Source organism: Phoxinus phoxinus, assembly GCF_949152265.1.
Source record: "Phoxinus phoxinus genome assembly, chromosome: 15".
NCBI lineage: Eukaryota > Metazoa > Chordata > Actinopteri > Cypriniformes > Leuciscidae > Phoxinus > Phoxinus phoxinus.
The window spans coordinates 30,757,901-30,780,106 of NC_136890.1; the positions used below are offsets into that span (position 1 = coordinate 30,757,901).

At 36.8% G+C, this 22,206-nt stretch overlaps 1 protein-coding gene across 4 annotated transcripts in view; it reads left to right on the forward strand.

Annotated features, from left to right (window-relative positions):
* The first annotated feature begins 776 nt into the window (after positions 1–776).
* The window catches only part of grip2a (glutamate receptor interacting protein 2a), a 30,513-nt gene continuing 9,083 nt past the window's right edge, over positions 777–22,206 (forward strand). For 3 of the 4 annotated variants that reach the window (XR_013800585.1, XR_013800586.1, XM_079638600.1), the window contains exons 1-11: positions 777–1,760; positions 4,297–4,374; positions 5,976–6,111; positions 10,399–10,544; positions 11,314–11,400; positions 14,221–14,296; positions 15,076–15,221; positions 16,477–16,624; positions 17,140–17,294; positions 20,856–20,978; positions 22,029–22,199. Coding sequence is in view for 2 of the 4 variants with exons in the window: in XM_079638600.1 (XP_079494726.1) it covers positions 1,715–1,760; positions 4,297–4,374; positions 5,976–6,111; positions 10,399–10,544; positions 11,314–11,400; positions 14,221–14,296; positions 15,076–15,221; positions 16,477–16,624; positions 17,140–17,294; positions 20,856–20,978; positions 22,029–22,199 (1,312 nt within the window). In the remaining 2 variants the exon portion in view is untranslated. The remainder of the gene's footprint in view (positions 1,761–4,296; positions 4,375–5,975; positions 6,112–10,398; positions 10,545–11,313; positions 11,401–14,220; positions 14,297–15,075; positions 15,222–16,476; positions 16,625–17,139; positions 17,295–20,855; positions 20,979–22,028; positions 22,200–22,206) is intronic. The other variant, XM_079638601.1, reaches the window with a different exon arrangement.

The following is a 22,206-nucleotide window of genomic DNA, read 5'->3' on the forward strand; positions in this document are numbered from 1 at the left end:
TTTGATGAATATCAAAGTTTCATATACCAATTATTTATACCCTTTGAAGAAAGTGGTACCATAGTGACATTTCAGATGTTAAAACTATGGTACTCTGAAATGTTGAATTGGGTGTCAAACAAAATTGAATTGTGTGATAGCAATACCAAATATATTTTTGATAAGCATGGTGTTAAATTAATTAAATCAGTATAAATAAATACTATGTTGTAGCTACATGAATATATCATATACATAAAATATTTTATGCATATATCTGTATATCATATCTTATATATCAAAGTACTTATTTGGTACATAATTTTGTTTTTGATTATGGTGGTTTGACCACAGTTACAATTAAACATGGTAAAATGTTTCAATATTTCACACTATGATGAGCTCTTAAATGTCTCTTCTGCTCATCTTGGCTACATTTACTTGATCAAAAAATAAATATTGTAAAAATACAGTAAAAACAGTAATATTGTGAAATATTATTGTAATTTCAAATAACTGTTTTCTGTTTGAATATATTTTTTTAATGTAATTTATACCTGTGATGCAAAGCAGAATTTTCAGCATCATTACTCCAGTCTTCAGTGTCACGTGATCCTTCAGAAATCATTCTATTTGCTGCTCAAAAAACATTTCTGATTATTATGCTGCTTAATGTTTTTTGGAAACCGTTCTTTGTCAGTATTCTCATTTACCATGCTAAAATGTTGCAAAGGCTGTTTAACACTAGATGCTCAGCTGCTAGGGGAAAACTAAAGGGCACGTGAGAGAGAGAGAGAGAGAGAGAGAGAGAGAGAGAGAGAGAGAGAGAGTGTGTTTGTGCGTGAGGCACGTGGGGCTGATAGAGTTACTGTAGTGACGGGGTTTGGCTGTGCTTTTACTATTTGTGTGATTGCTAGTAGGAAGATACTCTCCGGCAAGACTGTGTTTGTGTGTGAACGGAGATGATTAATAGGTCAGTGCAGGAAGGAAGAGCACGTGTGAACAGTAAGAAGCTCAAGAAGTGAGGGAGGAGTGGCAGAAAGGAGAGAAGGAGCGAGCGAGCGTTCGTTCAGTCCGGGGAGGATCTGCGTGAAGCACTGGAGCGTTCGGATACGTTCCCTTTCTGCAGCGCTGTCATCTCTGGATGAACTACCATCTGCCTCAGAAACCCACGACTGAATCTGTGCGAGCGAGTGGATCACGTGTGTTTTATGGATGACTGACTGGAGACTGGTTGCATGTGCGGATTGGCAAGCGTTATAACCACGTTATGCTGTTTGGAATCGAGTGACACTGGAATATCTCAAGAATAATCCAGTTCCACCTTTGCAACACACTTTTTCAGTCACTCATTCATGCATTACACTATGTAACGTTCGCGTGTAACGTTACCTTGCTGAGATTCAGATGATCTGCACATTTTAATGGATTTTTGGGGGAATTCTATGATTTGTAACAGGATCTGTGCAACAGGATCAGCTATAGATAAAACCACCTGAGATCTGAATCTTCTACGCTGAATGGATTCATCTAGTCTGCTTGTCTTCCTCTGGAGCACTGTTTCATTGCTTTTCAAAGAAGATTCTTCCTGCATTAGTAGGCTATATCTAAGGAATCCTAACTGAAGTTACACATGGCCTGATTGGATATGCTAATTTCCATGTGTCTGCTTTAACAAACGGTCAGTTTGGTCAATTTAGTTAGTTTCTAAACAGAATGGAGTCGTGATATTCCCATGATGCTGTGTGGCTTTAGGAGAGAGGCTCGCAACAATAGTGGTGGTGAGTCATGTTGATCATTTTTACAAATCCTTTTCATTTTCATTTGTCGTATTTATTAAATTGTTTAATGTTTTTGAAGGAAGTCTCGCTTACCAAGGCTGCATTTATTTGATCAAACTATAATAAAAACAGTAATATTGTGAAATATTATTACAACATAAAATGTTTACAATATTAAAATCTATTATTTGAATGTTTTAAAACGGTAATTTATTCTTGTGATTCAAAGCTGAATTTTCAGCATCATTACTCCAGTCTTCAATCACCTTCTGAAATCATTCTAATAGCTGTGCTAATTATTCTTATTAATATCACTGTTGAAAACAGTTGTGCTGCTTAATGTTTGTGGAAACCATGATAATTTTTTTCAGCATTTTTATGAAGAATAGAAAGTTCAAAAGAACAGCATTTATTTGAAATAGAAGTGTTTTGTAACATTATGAACGTATTTACTTTAACGTTCGCACCCTTGCGAAATAAAAGTATTAATTTCTTTTAAAAAAAATAATAATAATAAAAAAAATAATAATAATAATAATATATATATATATATATATATATATATATATATATCATACTGACCCCAATCTTTTACTAAATTAAAATGTATTTATTTGGTTAGTTAGTGAATTATTTTTTACACCCAGATTCTTAAGGTATCTAGAATAGATTACCCTTTCAAAGATGTACATATTAATTGGCATTTTATGGTACCTACCATGGACCTGAATGATTACCACATTCCTATACCATGGTATTTACATTATACTCCAAGGTTCTTCAAAGAGTAGCATGGTACTAGTACATGTCCAAAACAACAGTATTTTTGGTACTTTTATGTTTGTGTAAGCTTAGGTTACATATGTCATTTTTGCCAGTGGATCTGTTTTTCTGCAGGTTGTTGTCCCGTTTGTTTTCCCCGTGGTTTTCACTAGGATAGAGGAGGTCCACACATTTATTCGATTTACCCTGGGCCGTGTGGTTTTCAGCTCCAGCCCTGCTGCTGGAAAAGCCTGTTCAGAGCTGAGCGAGGGGTGACAACTGGGGCCGCTGTGGCCTCTATAAATAAAAGCCCAACTCTGAAAATAAGCCCTGAGCTTCCATTTGCATTGTTAGAACATCATCCGTTTAACCTACATCAGGATTGGTGTCAACACAACCAGGGCCGTCGGAGTGGCTTGCTCCAAATTAGTTTCAGAGTTTAAATAGACTTGGAAAATTGAGTTATCCTGACCCATAATGACAGTTTTACTCTGCTGTGTGACTTTCAGAGCTGATGCTGTGTGTTATATAATCATTTTGAATACTCATAGATGTGTGATTGACTGTTAAAGCAGGGGTGTGATGATGTTTTGAGCCTATGACCTCTTAAACAAACAGTCTGTGTGATGTTGGTTTCTTTAGCCTTTTGGCCTAAAGGGCAGCTGAACATCTTTACTGACCAAATGGAGATTTATGGGTTGTTAACGCTCAGGTTGGACTAGCATGTTGGGATTGACTGACCTTTATTTATCGAGTAGCACACACGTCGTCTCTTCATCAAGTTCTTATTCTTGACAATTTCGACCAGGCTCCTAACGTTTCATGGATTGGGAAGCTTCGTGGTTTAAAAACAAATGTAAATGAATCCCTGCTAATGCATTACATTCAGAATTTGAGGGTCAGGATATATATTTTTAAAGAAAGTAATACTTATATTCAACAAGGATGCATTAAATTGATCAAAAGTGACAGTAAAGGCATTTATAATGTTACAATTTGTTTTTTCAAATAAATGCTTTTCTTTTGAACTTTTTGAACAAAAAAGCCTGAAAAAATGTTATCACGGTTTCTACAAAAAATATGAATCGGCACAACTGTTTTCAACATCGATCATATTTAGAAATGTTTCATGAGCAGAAAATCAGCATATTAGGATGAAGGATCATGTGACTGAAGACTGGAGTAATGAGGCTGAAAATTCAGCTTTGCATAACAGGAATAAATTACATTTTAAAACGTATTAAAATAAAAAAACGGTTATTTTAAGTTGTAATAATATTTCACAAAATTATCGTTTTTACTGTATTTTTGATCAAATAAATGCAGCATTGGTGAGCAGAAGAGACGCGTTTCAAAAACATGAATTCTACTAACCCCAAACTTTTGAACAGTTGTGTGTAGTCCAACAGTTTCAACTTTCCATGGTTAGCAAACAACGAAGAGAACAATTCTGACGTATAAGATCAGACATGCCAGTTTAAGTGAAACCGTTTTCACAACCCATGCTTCCATAATGGATCTTTCCAAGTGAAACAGGATTTTCAACAACAAAAACACAGACAGGATAGGACTTACCAGAAGTACACGGACGTTTACATATGATTTTGGTGTTGTATATCCTGCTTAACTAAAAAAATAAGTAAAATGGTTTGCAAATGCTGTTTCATGTTGACTTGAGGTTGAATTCGGTTCTTAATGTTTTTAAAAAAAACTGATAATTGAGTAAGATGCATTTGTAATTTATCATAATTGATTTAATATTTTTGTGTTTCAGATGATGTCCCATACACAAAGGGAAGTAAAGACGCTGCAAGTGACAGCAGCGGCCTCACCAAGAGGTGCAGTCTTTCTGGTAAGTTGGCATGTGACCCGGTGTTCTGTCGATGTAGCATACTTTGTCAGAATAGCATACTGGAAGTTGAGTTTTATAGCGGGGTCTGTCAATTTAGCCTACTTTGTCAAAACAGCATACCAGTGTTTGTGAAGGGAATGCTGTTTTGATAGCCCCTGGTTTAATAAAAATACAGTTTCTACAGGGGTAACGTAGACTAACCATGTTCTGTACACAACGATACCTCTGTAGAAACGGTATTTTTATTAAAGAAGGGGCTATCAAAACAGCATACCCCTTTATAAATTGTATTTTTATTAAACCAGGGGCTATCAAAACAGCATACCCTTCAATTAGGTAATGTGTATATATTATGCGATATAATACACCAACACTTACCGCTTGTAATCTTAGGTATGCTGAAATTATGGTTTAAATTTAACGCATGCGCAATTGCACAAATTTCACTGCTGCGCATGCGCATTAACCGAAGGTATCCCATTATAAATGGGTATGGTGTTCCGTTAGAACACCGGCAGAAGTAAAACCTGCAGGAAACTGCTGTTAATGCTCCTCATGAACCCCCTGTGCGCTGTCAGACGTGTGTTCGGCTCTAGATTGAGGCTCTAAGGAGTTCTGCGAGCCTCAGCACACAGTGTCTCGTACCTTGAGGTGAAGAGACCGTTCGTCTGTGATAATGCTGATATTTGATGTCTTCGGACCACTGCAATACCCCCTCAGTCGCTCTCTCTGTTCTTTTCTCTTTATCCGTTGGGCTTGTGAGGAATTAGTGTCAGTTATTTTGTCTTTACTGATTTACCACACTGACACTCACTATCAGAGAGTCACTATAGAGATTTATCAGCAGTAATGGATTATCTAATAAATAGCATTATAGAATATTTTGTCTTTTCCTTAAAGGAGTAGTTCACTTTCAAAGAAAAAATTCCTGATAATTTACTCACCCCCACGTCATCCAAGATGTCCATGTCTTTCTTTCTTCAGTCCAAAAGAAATGAAGGTTTTTGAGGAAAACATTCCAGGATTTTTCTCCATATAATGGAGTTCAATGGTTCGAAGGTTCAAATGTCAGTCTCAATCATAGGTCTCAATGCAGCTTCAAAGGCTCGACACGATCCCAGCCTAGAAATATGGGTCGTCCCTAGCGAGACGATCGGTCATTTACTAAAATAAATAAAAATGATTTACTTTTTAACCACAAATGCCCACCTTATACTATATCTGAGAATATAATATTACTACACACACACACACACACACACACACACACACACACACACACACACACACACACACACACACACACACACACACACACACACACACACACACACACACGGCTGATTCCAAGTGTCCAATGTGAAAATTGGACATGGTTTGAGAAAATCACCCTTGTTTGTTCGCATAATGTATAAATGTATTGCACACAGCCTGCTACACACACTGCAGTACCACCATCTGTCCTTCATGAAATGGTTAAATGAATCTGAGTTCCATGTCACAATGCATGGCTACACAAGCTCCCCGTGGGTGACCTACCTGCTGCGAATGTCCATGTGCTGGTGCATGTGTGTTTATTGTGTGTGTTTGTGTACGCACAGATGAGCAGAGAGGTGTGACGACGGTGGAACTGATTAAAAAAGAGGGCAGCAGTCTCGGCCTCACAATCTCCGGAGGTTGTGACAAGGACGGCAAGCCAAGAGTGTCAAACCTGAGACCAGGAGGTCTTGCGGCCCGGTGAGAAACACATCAGTGAACTGCCAGTAGAAAAGTCTTGAAGGTTTCCTTTTTACAGCTCTTTCACAGCTCTCAGTTGTGTGTTGTTCAGTGTGTGTGTTTTTCAGGGCCGTAGCCACCATATACCGTATTTTAACTATAAGTCACACTTTTTTTTCATAGTTTGGCTGGTCCTGCTACTTATAGTCAGGTGCGACTTATATATCAAAATGAATTCATACTGACTGAGATGAACCAAGAGAAAACATTACCGTCTACAGCCGCGAGAGGGCGCTCTAGTTAGCGGAGTTGTTCAGAAGCGACACCGAGGAAGAACTCAATGTATTCAGTGTTGTGGAATGAGATCGGGAGCTTGGTGAACTTGCTTACCGGTAACTTGCTTGTTGGACTCGCTGGCTAATGTTAATTTAGCCTATTCAGCTCTTGTTCTGTGTGCTATTGTGGAGCTGAATAACTTGCCTTTCCAGATTAAATGTCTGTTCTTGGTCTTGGATTTTGTGAAATAAATTTTGAAATAAATGCGACTTATAGTCCAGTGCGACTTATATATGTTTTTTTTCCTCTTCATGGCACATTTTTTGACTGATGCGACTTATACTACGGAGCGACTTATAGTCCGGAAAATACGGTAGGCATTGAGGGGGGAAATATTTGGAAGTGGCCAAATTGTCCCCCCAATATTTTGATATTGTAAATCCTGCTCTCCATTACACAAAGCTCTGTTTGTTGTTAGCATGACAAACAGTTAAAAAAGTAAATTTTTTAGGTTGAATGCCTCAGCGGTCTAACAGCGCTCGTCAAGGTCAAAATAATGGCCAATCAGATCAAAGAAGGCGGGGCTTACTGTTCACTGAAGACAAGTGTGAATTTCAACATGACGCTCTTAGTTTTTACATTGAATGAGTGTGTGGTAAGATTCAAGCAGCTAAACATTTAATATTTGACAACAATGGATATGTTCAACAACCTACAGTAATATAGTGATGTAAACTACTCAACTTTTTGGGGGATATTTTGAACTGAGAAGATACTATCATTTAAATGATCCATGTCATTCATAACTGAATGTGATGAAACAAGAAACATTTTGTGTTTTTTACATATAAGACATACAAACAAGAGTGAATGTGTGCATATTTTTGAAGCCCCTTTCACACAGAGCGTTGATCCCAGAAAATTGCCATAGAATTGCTAGAGTGCCTTCTGTGTGAACGCAAACACATCCCGGGATTGGGAACAAAAGGCAGGACCGATGCCGTAAGAGGTGTGTCGTAGTGATGATGACGCATGTGTCGTCGCAATGACGTAGTTATGGTGCGACTCTTTCACAGGGGTTTTTAAATGCAGATCAACGTTCATGTTGAACACAAACAAAGAAGAAAGTTTGTGTTCATCAAGGTTGGAATAAAGGAAGGACGAAAAAATGTCTGAAAAAACACTTTAAATCCTGATGTCACGCTGCTTTACGGGGAGGTGTGTGACTGCATGCACAGATTCCAGAAAATCACTGGCAGTGTGAATGAAAGGGAAATATTATTTGCGAAGAGTTTAAATTGCTTACTTCACTATAGGCTACAATTAGACCTAGAACTTCTTTTACCATTCTTAGGCCGTGTGTCCACCAAAGCGTTTTTAGCCACCTGAAAACGCTAGGCGCTCTGCTGAAAATGCCGAGCTGTGGGCACTTGAGAGCGTTTTGGCAGCGCAGTTTTTTTTCAGTTGAGACGCATCGTTGCTATGATACAGAATATCCGTTGGTCCGTGTGGTATTAGTCCCGCCCCTCCTCCACTGTAATTGGACGGTTGGCTAAAAAGTGACAGTGATGAGCGCTGCGTTTTACCTAAAGTTGAACATTCTTCAACCCTCGGCGACCTGTAAAAAACGCCGAGCGCTCAGCGCTTGAGCGTTAAATACTCGCTCAGCGCCTTGTTACGCTCATGGCGTTCTAAAAACGCGGCGTTCCCATTGACAACAATACAAAAATAAAGCCAGCCGCGTGAAAAAACGCTTTGGTGGACACACGGCCTTATGGTCTATATTCCCTTAAATCCCTTTGAATCCTTTATGTAATCTCTTTAAATAAAAAGACCACCCCTCCTCCCCAAAAATGTGAATAACAACTATAATAGTATCTCAATGAATGTGTAGTGTGTACGATGCACCATGTTTACTCACACGGCTCTTTAACCTCAGGATCTGAGCTGCTCGTGTGTGTGTTCTTGTTTATGTGATTTATGAGGACACAAATTTGTATAATGACATGTGTATTACACTGGTATTACAACTTAAACATGGTTTATGAGAACATTTCATGAGTAAAAAACATAATTTTTAAAAATAATTTTTTAATGTTTTTATAAATTCCTGTGATGGGTAGTTTAGGGATAGGGGCAGTGTAAGGGGATAAAATATACAGTTTGTACCATTACGCCTATGGAATGTCCTCACAAGTATAGCAAAACAAACGAGTGTGTGTGTGTGTCTGTGTGTCTGTCCTCAGGATGTGGGCTGCTCATTCACATCAGCCTCTAGTGTGACAGGCTGACGCAGTCCTAACGTGACCGCTCTCCCTCTGCTCTGTCACACACACACACACACACACACACACACACACACACACACACACACACTTACACACACGATTGATGTGCATATTCCTGCATGCAGAGTTTCAGCCAGGTGATCTAAACCCTGTGACTGTTTGAGTTTACAGCTAATGCTTTTATATTATCAGTTTATCAAGGTCTAGTGCATATGTGCAAGCTTGTTTAGCTTAGTATGTGTGTTTAAGTCCAGTGCATAATTATGCAGAATCACAAAATGATGTGTTTGGTTTTGCCTTTGGTTGTGTGCTCACGTGTAAATTAAGCACTCGTGTGTCGTCATTGTGTCGGTGCCGAGTGTGTGTCGTTGTCTCAGTTAATGCGATGCTTACAGGCAAAATCCCAGAGCTGGGTGACAGCAGCGGCTTAAATTAGCTTCTACAACAGTACATGAGGAGTCAGCTTTACTAACATCGCACATATATACACTCACACAACACAGGTACCTGCTGCACAACGCAAACACACACCTTTCTGCAGCAGAAGCAGTATAGTGATGTTGTGTAGTCAGTGCAGCCGTATTATATGGATTTAATATTGTGCTTTGGATTTAGATCTGTGAATGAGAGTTCAAGGTGATAAAGTGAATGTCATTGCCAATAGTTGATTTGTATACACTATCATTCAGTATCATGGGTAAGATGTTTTTTAAAGAAGTCTCTTATGCTCATCTGCATTTATTTGATCAAAATACAGTAAAACATTAATATTGTGAAATAATATTACAATTTTGTTTTCTATTTGAATATATATAAAAAAATTAAATAAAAAAAATCCTGTGATGCAAAGCTGAATTTTCAGGATCATAATATTGCTAAATATTATTACAATTTAAAATAGCTGTTTTCTATTTGAATATATTTTAAAATGTGAATTTTTTCCTGTGATGCAAAGCAGAATTATCAGCATCATTACTCCAGTCTTTAGTGTCACATGATCCTTCAGAAATCAATCAAATCAATTATTATTATTATTATTTTAACTGTAGTGCATGTTCTGCTTGTATATTTCTGTACATGTCTTATGAGAAACAGTATAAGAGGAAAATTGTGATGCTTGTTTTTGAGGTTTTGTGTAGTTTTTTTTACTGTAATTTGAAATGAAGAGGCCTACTATTGTTGTCAGATCTTATAGGCGATTTGAAATATATATATTTTTAAACATAATCTTCACAAAAAACTGTGCTGTTGGGAGCTGCACTTGGATTTAAATAGCATTTTCCAAGATGGCCGATGAATTAACTGATTTGCCTTAAAAGGAATTACTAAATGTAGGTTTCATATTATAAAAGTGGCACGTATTATTGCATGAAACTTGGGCCTGTGCAAAACACATCATTTACATTTATGCATTTAACAGATGCTTTTATCCGAAGCGACATATATTGCATCCAGGTGACTTTATTTTCAGTTCCTGCATTCCCTGGGAATTTAACCCATGGTCTTGGCATTGCTAGTGACATGCTCTTCCGTTTGAGGTATTATAAAAGAATCATGTAATATAAAGGAAAATAATGCTTTAAAAAACATACGTTCATTAAATACTTAAACTCTGTAAACTTGTTGCCTAGACAGATCAATCAGAAACATAAGATTATATTATGCATGTTAACATAATTTATCACTGCATACAAATGTACATAACTTTTTTTTTTCCAATCTTCCACATGTGTTTGTGTGGCAGGAGTGACCAGCTAAATGTCGGCGACTACATAAAGTCAGTGAACGGGATAAACCTGTCCAAGCTCAGACACGATGAGATCATCAGCATGCTGAAGAACATCGGTGAGCGTGTGGTGCTGGAGGTGGAGTACGAGCTTCCTCCATTCGGTACGGACACACGCATCGCCACAGTTCAGATTTATTTGATCAAGAATACAGTAAAAATATATATATATATATATATTGTGTAATATTGTTGCAATTTAAAATGTGCTATTTTCATATTTAAAAATAATTTATTCCTGTGAATTTTCAGCATCATTACTCCAGTCTTCAGTGTCACATGATCCTTCAGAAATGAATCTAATATGCTGATTTGCTGCTCAAAAAAAATTCTTATTATGATCAATGCTGAAAGCAGTTGTGCTGCGTATATTTTTGTGGAATCTTTTTTGTGGAATACATTTTCTTTCAGGATTCTTTGATAAATTTGATAAATATAAAGCATTTATTTGAAATATATTTTGATAACATTATAAATGTCTTTACTGTCATTTATCATCAATTTAATGCATCCTTGCTGATTAATAGTATTAACTTCTTTAAAAAAAAAAATCTTACTGACCCCAAACTATTGTTAGTGTACCTTAAGTACTGATTGGTATAGTATTCTTTGAAGCAAACACCATAGAGGATAAATATGTGAGTAGTGCAGTATAAATATCAAAGTACTTGATACTGCTGTGCTGATCACGGTAATACCGCAACAGTACTTCATATAAATGGACTTTTCAGCAGAGTCCTCAAGATATATGTGATTATTGTATTGTGGCATTAGTGTTTATGTCTGTGAAAGCAAACATACGTACATTTCAGTGTGTAGAGCTGTATCTCATCCTCCTGTGACAGTAACTCAAGCTGTTCTCTGTGTGTTTAGCTCCCAGCAATCTCTGCGGCGTCATCTCTAAAACTATCGAAGTGTGCTTGGAAAAAGAAGGCAACAGCTTTGGCTTCGTTCTGAGAGGTACTGAATCACCATCAGACAGCTGGAAATCGAATGTGTTTTTAATTTTAAACTGATGTTATGACCCTTAAATTGAGGAAACATACATCAATGATGACTTGAATTAATCCAGGTTCAACACAACAACAGCTTTCCCGGGGGTTTGTGCTAATCATGCATGAAATCATAAAAAATCAACAAGGCTGCATTTATTTGATTACAAGTAAAGTAAAAACAGTAATGTTGTGAGATTTTATTATAACTTAAAATACCTGTTTTCTAATTTAATATGTTTTAAAATGTAATTTATTCCTGTGATCAAAGCTGAATTTTCCGCATCATTACTCCAGTCTTCAGTGTCACATTATGAATCAGAAATCATTCTGATGTTGATTTGCTGCTCAAGAAACATTTCTGATTATCAATGTTGAAAACAGTTGCTTAATATTTTGTTAGAAACTGTTGATGCATTATTTTCAAGGTTCTTTGATAAATAGAATAGTTGAAATTTAGAAATCTGAAATGTCTTTGCATAAATATTTAATGTGTTTTTAAATGCTATGACCCTTAAACTGAAGAAAAATATGAGGATTTCAAATCAAACCAGCTATTATTTGCAATTATATTTCTAAGAATATTCCAGGTTTAATACAACAGGATTGCAGTAAAAAAAAAAAAAAATCTAAATAAAACACTTACTAAAAAAATAAAATGAAGAGACTATGACGATGCATTTCCACACTTATCAACATCGCAAATCTAGTAATTTTTTTAATATTTTTATCCAATTTTTTTTTTTTTACAACATTTATAACACTATACTTTGTGCTATATTACCTTGCATGTAAATTACAAAAAAACTTATTCTCACTGTTGAGAGGATGTTTCTAATACGGCTTGAGGGAGTGATGGTAAATTTGACATCTTTCTCTCTTCTGACTGACTGCTGTAATCAATCTCTGTATCTTTCATTCTTTTGGTATTTATATGGTAATCTACAGCATGGAACAGATCTCCAAAAATGCTAGTTGGAAAGTTATTACAGTTTTTTTGGATTGCTTACACACTAAAATTAAAAGTAGTACACTATTAGCAAAACCTTACACTCAAGAAGCAAAACATCAGCCCATATTTGCACAACTATAAGCACATTGTCAACCTCACACTTGTTGCAAAACTCTACACACAGTGATTTGCAAAACACTAAACACACTTAACATACATTACACACAAAAATCTATCATGAAGTCACTTCCTTGCAATACCAAAGCACTGACTGTCAAATTACCGCACCGTCCAACCAATTGGTTCAACACAGTCATCAGGTGTGCAAACACTTGTTTGCTTAATTGTAGACACACCAATCAGGTGTATAAGCACTATAAAAGCAGCAGGTGAGTTCATCTGTCTTCAAGCACAATGGAAAGAGTCAGAGAAAGAGTAAGAGTAAGACAAGTTGTCAACCACGGCCTGACGCTGAGGGAGGCTGGACTGCGAGTACAGCCAAATCTAAGCCGATACACAGTGGCAAGTGTGATAAGAACATTTCGATTGGAAAATAGGTACTAGATCTACACTGAACTACAAAACTTTGCCTGACACTGTTCTTCAGGGAGTTTTTTGAATGGATGGAGAGGAGATCCAGCATGAGTTCATTTACGTAGATGAGGCTGGGTTCAACCTGACGAGAACACGAAGGAGGGGAAGAAACATCATTGGCCACGGGGCTATAGTCAATGTCCCAGGGCAACGTGGGGGTAATATAACACTGTGCAGCCATTACACAGAATGGGATCCTCCACCGCCATGCCCATATGGGCCCTTACAACACAGCACTCATACTTACATTATTGGACCAATTGCACAACGTTAACAGCAGCAAATCAAATCGATCATATGCAGAGTTCATATGCAATACATTGTTGTCTGGGACAATGTGTCTTTCCACCGCTCTGCTCTGGTTCAGAACTGGTTTCAGCAACATCCACATTTCACCATCCTATATCTTCCACCATCCTCTCCATCCCTCAACCCTATAAAAGAGTTTTTCTCGGCATGGCGGTGGAAGGTATATGATCTCCGTCTCCAGGCTGAGGTACCCCTCATCCAAGCCATGGAGGAGCCCTGTGACCAGATGGAGGTAGCAGCAATGCAAGGATGGATTCGTCATTCAAGATGTGTCTTTCCAAGGTGTCTTGCTAATGACAACATTGCAACATTGCTTGCGATGAAATTCTCTGGCCAGATCCAGCTAGGCGAAGAGACAATGTCTAGTTTATTTTATTTTTTTACAGTAAACTTACAGTACAATACGTAAAGTGACATTTTGTTACAGTATTATGAATCTCCATGTCAACATTTTGGGCGTGTTGAGAAATAAATGAGTTTCTTCAGTCTGCAACATTGGTCTTGTGTAGTGTTTGGTGAATTTACATTATATTTGTACTTTGTTGATGTTGAAGTAGAAATGCTAAAAGTGTTTTAGGTTTATCACAGCAGAGTGTAACTCGTGCAAACAGAGTATAGTAATGTGAAACGTGTGTGTTTCATATGGTAACAAAGTGTGGTTTTTAAACAGAAGTGTATAGTTTTTACAAGTGTGTTTAATTATGCAAAGGATCTGTAGTGTTTTGCTAATTGGGTGTGTGGTTCTGCTAATTGTGTGTAGTGTTTTGAAAACACGGGCCCTGTTTTGAAAATCGTGCTTAAACAATCCCAAAAAACTGTAAAAAAGTTATTTAAAAGTGTTTGTGTTACTCTCAAGGGCAGCAAGTGGTGTGTGTATGTGTTCAGCTGCATTATATTACTATTACTAAAGGTGTGCGTTTCACATGCTTTCAGGGGGCTTTCACGAGGACTGGCATAAGGCTCGACCTCTAGCGGTGACCTACGTCAGGCCCGGCGGACCCGCAGACAGGTGAGACCGCGATCACTACAATCTGTGTGTGTGTGAGACATGTTTATACCACAAGACAAGGAAGGCCCTTCAGAACATCTCTGCTTATTAGCCCAATGTCTGAATCATCGTGAAGCTCTTTGTGTGTGTGTGTCACATCAGTGCCGTCTCTATGCATCCGTCTAGGTTATTTGTCTGTATATTTTCATAAAGAGTTTTTTATTTTGTCTGAGATATAATGTATTTGGTGTACATTATGAGAGCATTCTATATATTCTATATATATATGTGTGTGTGTGTGTGTGTGTGTGTGTGTGTGTGTGTGTGTGTGTGTGTGTGTGTGTGTGTGTGTGTGTGTGTGTGTGTGTGTGTGTGTGTGTGTGTGTGTGTGTGTGTGTGTGTGTGATCGTCGGACCCTGTAGGCTGGTTCTGGAGGCACACATGTTAACTGAAGCATAGGCTGATGACATTAAAATGAGTGAGAAGGGTAGAACACAGCCCGAAGCACACACACACACACACACACACACACACACACACACACACACACACACACACACACACACACACACACACACACACACACACACACACACACACACACGTGCATATGAAAGCACCCTGTTTCAACATAATGCTTTAAAGTGAATTAGATTTGCTTGATAATTACACTTCCACAATGCTTATTGTTCATGCAAAAGGATGCTTTTACTTTCTAGTCGACGTCTGCATTCACGTCTCATCCCTACTCCTGTCTTTTTGTGTTTCCGTACGTCTCTCCACGTTTCTCCGTCTGTCAGAGAGGGAACCTTGCGAGCGGGCGACCGTGTGTTGAGTGTGAACGGTGTTGCTGTGAATAGACAGAAACATGCTGACGCTCTGACCCTGATCATGCAGAGCAGCCAGGAGGCTTTCTTCCTCATCGAGTACGACATCATGGTCATGGGTGAGCAGACACACAGATGCACACACACACACACACTTACTTGAGTATGCTTGTGTGCACAGATACTCTCATGTGGCCTTAATTAGAGTAGAGACATATTCCACTTCCCCTCCACATTCCCATAGGAATGAAAAAACACCATTGAGATCTCTTTCACTTCTCCTGGACGGCACTGAGATTAAAGCCTCCTGCTTCTCAAAAAAAAAAAGATCGGAGCCGCTGTGCGTATTACATTTAAAGCTCTACACTGCTGATATGCTTTATTGTATGGCAATAATTGCTTCATTATTATATCTCATTAGGAATTTTAAAAGGAACACCGGAGACAAAGTTGATAATCTGGGGCCGTTTAAACAACAACGTTTTATATAAAAAAAGGAAAGATTTTATGGTATATAATTGACCGTTCATGTACGACAGAAGTGAAGTAATGCGTATTACTTGTTCAATCTAGAGGCACGTTGTGTTTCTTTACAAAGTGACATCGCCAACTACTGGCCTGGCATGAGTAATACAGCGTTTTTAGTCGTTTTCGCGGATCCGTGTGAATGGGGATAGTTTTGACAACCTTGTCGTCTGTACGCGAAAAACACAAAGGAAATTCTTTTCCGCTTTTAGTACATCGTTGTCGTGTAAACGTACCCTTCATTTTAACCGAGGTAATATAACCCATGAAATGGTTTAAAGGGGGTTTCTTTCCTATACTACTGTTCAGAAGTTGTTGGGGGGTGTTTGAATGAAAGAAGAAATTAATACTTTTATTCAGCAAGGATGCATTAAATTGATTAAAAGTGACAGCAAAGACATTTATAATGTTAGAAAACATTTCTATTTAAAATAACTGTGGTTCATTTCAACTTTCTATTCCGTAAAGAATCCTGAATTTTTTTTATAATAACTGAAAATAATGATAATTGTTTATTGAGCAGCAAATCAGCATATTAAAATTATTTCCAAAAGATCATGTGAAGGAATAAATTACATTTGAAAAAATATTTAAATAGAAAACAGCTCTTTTAAATTAAAAAAATATTTAACAATATTGGTTTTTATCATATTTTAACATTTAAAAATAAAAATAAATAATAATATTACTGAGTCCACACTATTAAATGGTAGTGTGTGCTATTGAAAGGTTTGTTTTGTTACCGTTTTGAAAAAAGAATGAGCATACTGTATGGTTGGTGGTTTCCTGAATTAGCACTGAAACACCTCCTCTTTCTGCTTCTCTGGTTCTGGTTTGGCCTCGTGTCAGACTCAGTCCAGAAGTCCTCCGGGCCGCTGCAGGTGGACATCGCGCGCTCCGCCGGATCAGTACTGGGACTCAGTCTCACTACCTCCCTCTACATGAACAAACTGGTCATTACAGTCCAGAAAATCAAGCCTGCTAGTGTTGCAGACAGGTGAGCACACACAAATGCAAACACACACGTTTAGAGCCAACGATACATGAAAAGAATCACATACACAAATGCATCACCAAGCAGATTATTCGGTCACTATTTGGACAATTGGTTGATATTTGACCGATTATCAGCAGCTTGTTGGCTCCAAAACATACTGATAGCCTCATAAATAGATAATGCTGATCAACTCATTGTCAATTTTTTTTTTTTGAGAATTTTTATAGTTTTAAATAAATGTTGTCAAAAAAAAAAAAAAAAGTGTACATATAATTGCCTACCATTAAATCATATTTATATGACTAATCATTATATCTGCATTATATCTATTCTTCATATATCTATTATAAACATTTAGCAATCCTCTTCTTTCGCAGTCACTTTTTCACCTCACACCTTCTCGCCTGTTTTCACTCTCGCTGTTTCTCGCTTTGCTCAATATAAATGACTTTCTCTCCTTGTTACCACCACTATCTGTCTGTCTCTCTCTTGCTGTCTTTCCCTCTTTTCCTCAGATGTGGTGCTTTGCATGTAGGAGATCTTCTCCTGGCTATAGATGGCATGAGCACAGAGCACTGCTCTCTGATGGAGGCTCAACAGCTCCTGTCCAGCTCCTCAGAGCTCACCAAACTAGAGATCCTGCCGTCTCAGCACAGCACACATGACGCAGGTCTGCAGGCACATACCGCTATAAACACACACTCAAAGCTCGTAGTGACTGATGTTCACATGCTTAGATCATCTAGACGTGTCTTGCCGGATTTATACACAAGCAACTTTACTTTGGCTCTGTTTGCGAGAGCATACTACTCGTACTAATTCTGTGCAGACTACATACTATGCAAATACGTAGTGTGCAAATTTTCTGTTTACTTGGAATATCCAGATGACCTACTAAGAGAGATTACTACACAGAATACTGCACTTGAGGTGACTCACCATTTCCAGTGTGAACATTTATTTTAAATATATTAAAAAGTTATATAATCCACTGAATTCTTTAAACATTTATTTTATGACTCATCAGACTTCCAAGAGTTTAGATGTTTTATACATAAATTTTTGTTTATCACCACATGCTAAATTAAAAACTCAACATAGTGAGATCATGTGACCAAAAAATGTAACATACTACAGTTTGAAATATTTATTTTTGCAATACATTTCACATATTTATTTATTTATTTGTTTATTTGTTTATTTAATGATTTAAAAAAGTTTGGAATGTTTATTTATTTTGTCAGACGTTTCACATTTTATTTATATAGTTAAAACGTTTTTTTTAATATATTTGGACACTACTGAATTAAAATCATAGCATACTACAGTTTGAAATGTTTATTTTTGCAGTGCCATTTTACATAATTGTTATTTATTTTATATTTTATTATATTTGGACACCATTTACTAAATTAAAAACTGTGACCAAAAACATGGCATACTACAGTTTGAATTTTTTTTTTTTTTTTCAGACCGTTTCACATATTTATTTATTTATTTTATCTGGACACCACTTGCTGAAATAAAAAAACTCAATATAGTGAGATCACCTGACAAAAAAACGTAGCATACAGTTTGAAATGTATCTTTTTACTAGACTGTTTCACATACTATTTTTATCTTGTAAAAAATTCAATCATTGTGTGCAGTACACAGTGCTGTTAGCACTATGCAAATGCATTTGTTTTTAACAAGATGGACGTCCAGACTGATTGCCTGTCTGCCAGCATTAGCACAATAAGAGCATTATCTATCAATTATATTTTTAATTCAGATCCTAGTTGTGTTTGTTCTCCATATTTACAGAAGGAATTCAGTTCACATCTGCTTCTTTACGCTTTCAGTCTTACTGGATTGTATCCTTGTCTCATCTTACTTTCTCCTTCTCTCTTTCTGTCTTTCTTTGACCTTTATGTGCCAGTGTTGGTTTGTAGTGGTTGTTGGCATCCAGCTTTGGGCCACTTCCTTACAAGTATCATCATGAGTCACTCTTAATATGCAGAGCACTGCAGGCAAGACTTCCCCTACCCTACAGACACACACACACACACACACACACACACACACACAGAGAGAGCTCAGAGCCTTCACTCTGGCTTTACCGTGTTACTAGAAAACCGCATTCTGACTGTATCATTGGATTTTCTAGAAATGCGATATGAAGAGGCGCACAGCGGTTATAAAGTGATTTGTACACCTGCATCCTCTTTTTCTGAAGCTTGAGCTCACTGGGCAGCTCATCTGTCAGAATAATCTCATACGTGGAGTCATTTTCCACACTGCAGAATTGAAAACGGAAAACGGATGGAATACTAGCATTATATAGTGTATAGTGCAGTATATACTGAATACTGCCAACTAGTATGTTATAAAATATATTACAGTTCAAAAGCTCTTGTTTTTGAAAGACGTCTCATATGCTCACCAAGGCTGCATTTATTTGATAAAAATACAGTAAAAACTGTAATATTGTGAAATGTTATTGCAATTTAAAATAAATGTTTTCTTTTTTAATATATTGTAAAATGTTATTTATTCCCGTGATGCAAAGCTGAATTTTTACTCCAGTCTTCAGTGTCACATTCATTTTCAGAAATCATTCTAATATGCTGATTTGCTGAAACATTTGTTAATATTATCAATGTTAAAAACAGTTGCTTAATAGTTTTGAGATATTTGTTTTTCAGGATTCTTTGATGAATGGAATTATTAAAAATGCAGTGTTTTTATTAGATAGAAAATCATAACATTATAAATGTCTTAACTGTCCCTTTTGATCAATTTAATGCCCCCTTGCTGAATTCATATACATCATACTGATTTACAAATTTTCAATGGTATTTAACATAGAACACAGTATATAAAAGTTAAACCATTCAAACTGTAGTCTGCTATATTTTTTATTATAATGTCACATGACCTCCACCATTTGCATGTTTAATTCTCCAGGTGGTGCTCAGTTTTCATATAAGGAACAAACATATCTTTAAATAATTTCTGGTCTCTTGGAAGTCAACAGATTTTATTCTGGTTCATTCACACTTGAAATGAAAGGTTAGTGTTTGTTTGACAAACGGTGTTATTTTAGCATGAATTATATACTATTATAGTATTTAATAGTATTTGAATTAGTTTTCATTTGAATGTTAAAGTATTACTGATTTTATGTGCTTCCGCTTTTTTGTCATTGTTAGTATTCAAGTTTAAGTTCTTCAATATTTAGATGAAATATTTATTAGTTCTATCGCAATTCATACAATTTTTGATTATTTTATTTAACAATAACAACACTGTTGACAAGTATTTCAGTGGAATCTCTCATTCCATGATATTTTGGGTATGTTTTTAATGACATAGTTCTATTTTTCAGTAAATATACTATGTGTACTATGCATATGATGCTAATTTTCTGAATCTAAAGAGATATATTATACTATATTTGCAAACCTTTCAACCAAGGTTTGGCTGGCTAGCATAGTCCAGTTAGTCTCTGCTGGTAGATATCATAACTACACCATCTTAATGGACATTCATAAGTAGCCATGCATTCTGACAATATACAATTCTTTGCAAGTAACATGTCACAAATATTTCATTGCTACAGTAAATGTTTGACTAGGGCCTAATTTTGTCTGGAGGCTCTTAAAAACATGACTATTCCTTTCTATTTTCTAAAAGCTCAGAGAGAAAAAATATTGAAATAACTGCATATAGTTGTAGCCTAAAACAAAGAAAAGAAAGGCACATGACCTCTGATGTGCAGATGTCTCTGTCTGATGGGCGTGGCTCTTCCTAACGAGCGTGACACGCTGCATGTCTAATTAAGCATCGTTAGTGACACAGCTGTATAGTGTCAGAAGGATCTGTTTCTGTCAGAATCCCAAACAATGTCCTCAATCTGTCTTGCAGAGCATTTGTTTCCAAACGTGAGCTAAGAGAGAGTTTTAAGATGGTTCCTCCACTGCTGTCAGCCTTACTAGAGCTGGCCCGAAAATGTAAGCGAAAGAAAAAGAAACGGGGGGGAATAAAGGAGCGAACGAAGCGCATGCCTACGAGCAGCGTCTCGGATTCAGCCCTCTGATCCGCACCGCTTCACTGATCATTGACATTCAGTCTACATCAGATCTGTCTACAGGCGTACATCAGCCTGAGTGCTGTAACATTAAGCATGTTTTCAGCAGAAATAACCAATTTACCGCCCATTTTGTGTGTGTGTATGTTTTCCCCGCAGTACGTGTCCAGAGGAGTAGTCAGCGCCAGTGGGACTGTAGTGAGAACTACACCAGCGCTCCTCCACCTTTCCAAAAAACACCCTCAGCCTGGAGTCACACCACCCCTACACCCTCACACCGATGTGAGTGTCCCCTGTGTGCACGTCTTCATAATGTCCTGTCACATTAAGGCCTGGTTTCACAGACAGGGCTTAGATTAAGCCAGGATTAGGTATAGTTCAATTAGGATGTTTATGTAGCTTTTATCAACATTACTGGAGTGCATCTTGAGACAAAGCAATGGCACTGATATTTTATAAGATATGTCAGAGCAAGTTGCTTTCTGCTCAAACATGCATTTGAGTCCTGTCTAAATGTATAAACCAGATGCAATGTGCATTTTAATAACTTTTTTAATTAATAAATTGCCGGAGGTGCAGGCTTAACTGGTTCAGGATAACATGTAGGGTACGGTCAGAATGGCATACTTATATACTACCGGTACTTATACTTTTTTTTGCAGTATGTATGTACACCTGGAAGACCTTCTGTACTACGTTTTCCAAAATGTTTAATATAGAAAGCGAAGCGTACTGTGTGAAATGCTGTATTCCACAATGTATTGTGCAACTTCCTGTTTTTGCCGATGTACTTGAAGTAATAGCATGAATAGGCATGCATATTTATTAATTTGCATGCATGTTTATTTATTAGTTTTGATTTATTTATTTAAATGAAATTATTTATTTTTATTTGTTTTTTAAATTTTGGTATTTATTTATTTGCATGCTTGTTTATCTATTAGTTTTGATTTATTTATTTGAATGAAATGATTTATTTATTTTTATTTGTTTAAAAAAATCTATTTATTTGCATGATTGTTTATTAGTTAATTTTAATTTAATCAGTTCATTTGAGTTAATCACTTAAACTATTATTTATTTATTTATGTATGTATATTTTTTATGTATTAGTTCGTTTTATATATTTATTTATTTTAATGTTTATATATATATATATATATATATATATAATTATTATTATTATTATTATTATTATTTTAATACATAATGCTAGTTATTTGCAATTCAAACACTCATACTGTATACTATAGCAGAATGCTAGTACAACCCTACAGCGATTAGACTTGGCGATTCCAACGTTGTCAATCTCAAATCTTCTCTGTCCTCCAGCTGTGACGTCTGGCATCTCTGCAAACACCTCAGGCTTTCACAGCTACAACTGTGGCACCCAGTCAACGTATCCCAACACCTACCCCAGTAACACACTGCCATCCCACCCATCCAGCCCTCGCTGCACTGTCAGCAAGAGGAGACACCGGAGAAAAGACCACAAGAGCTCCTGTGAGTC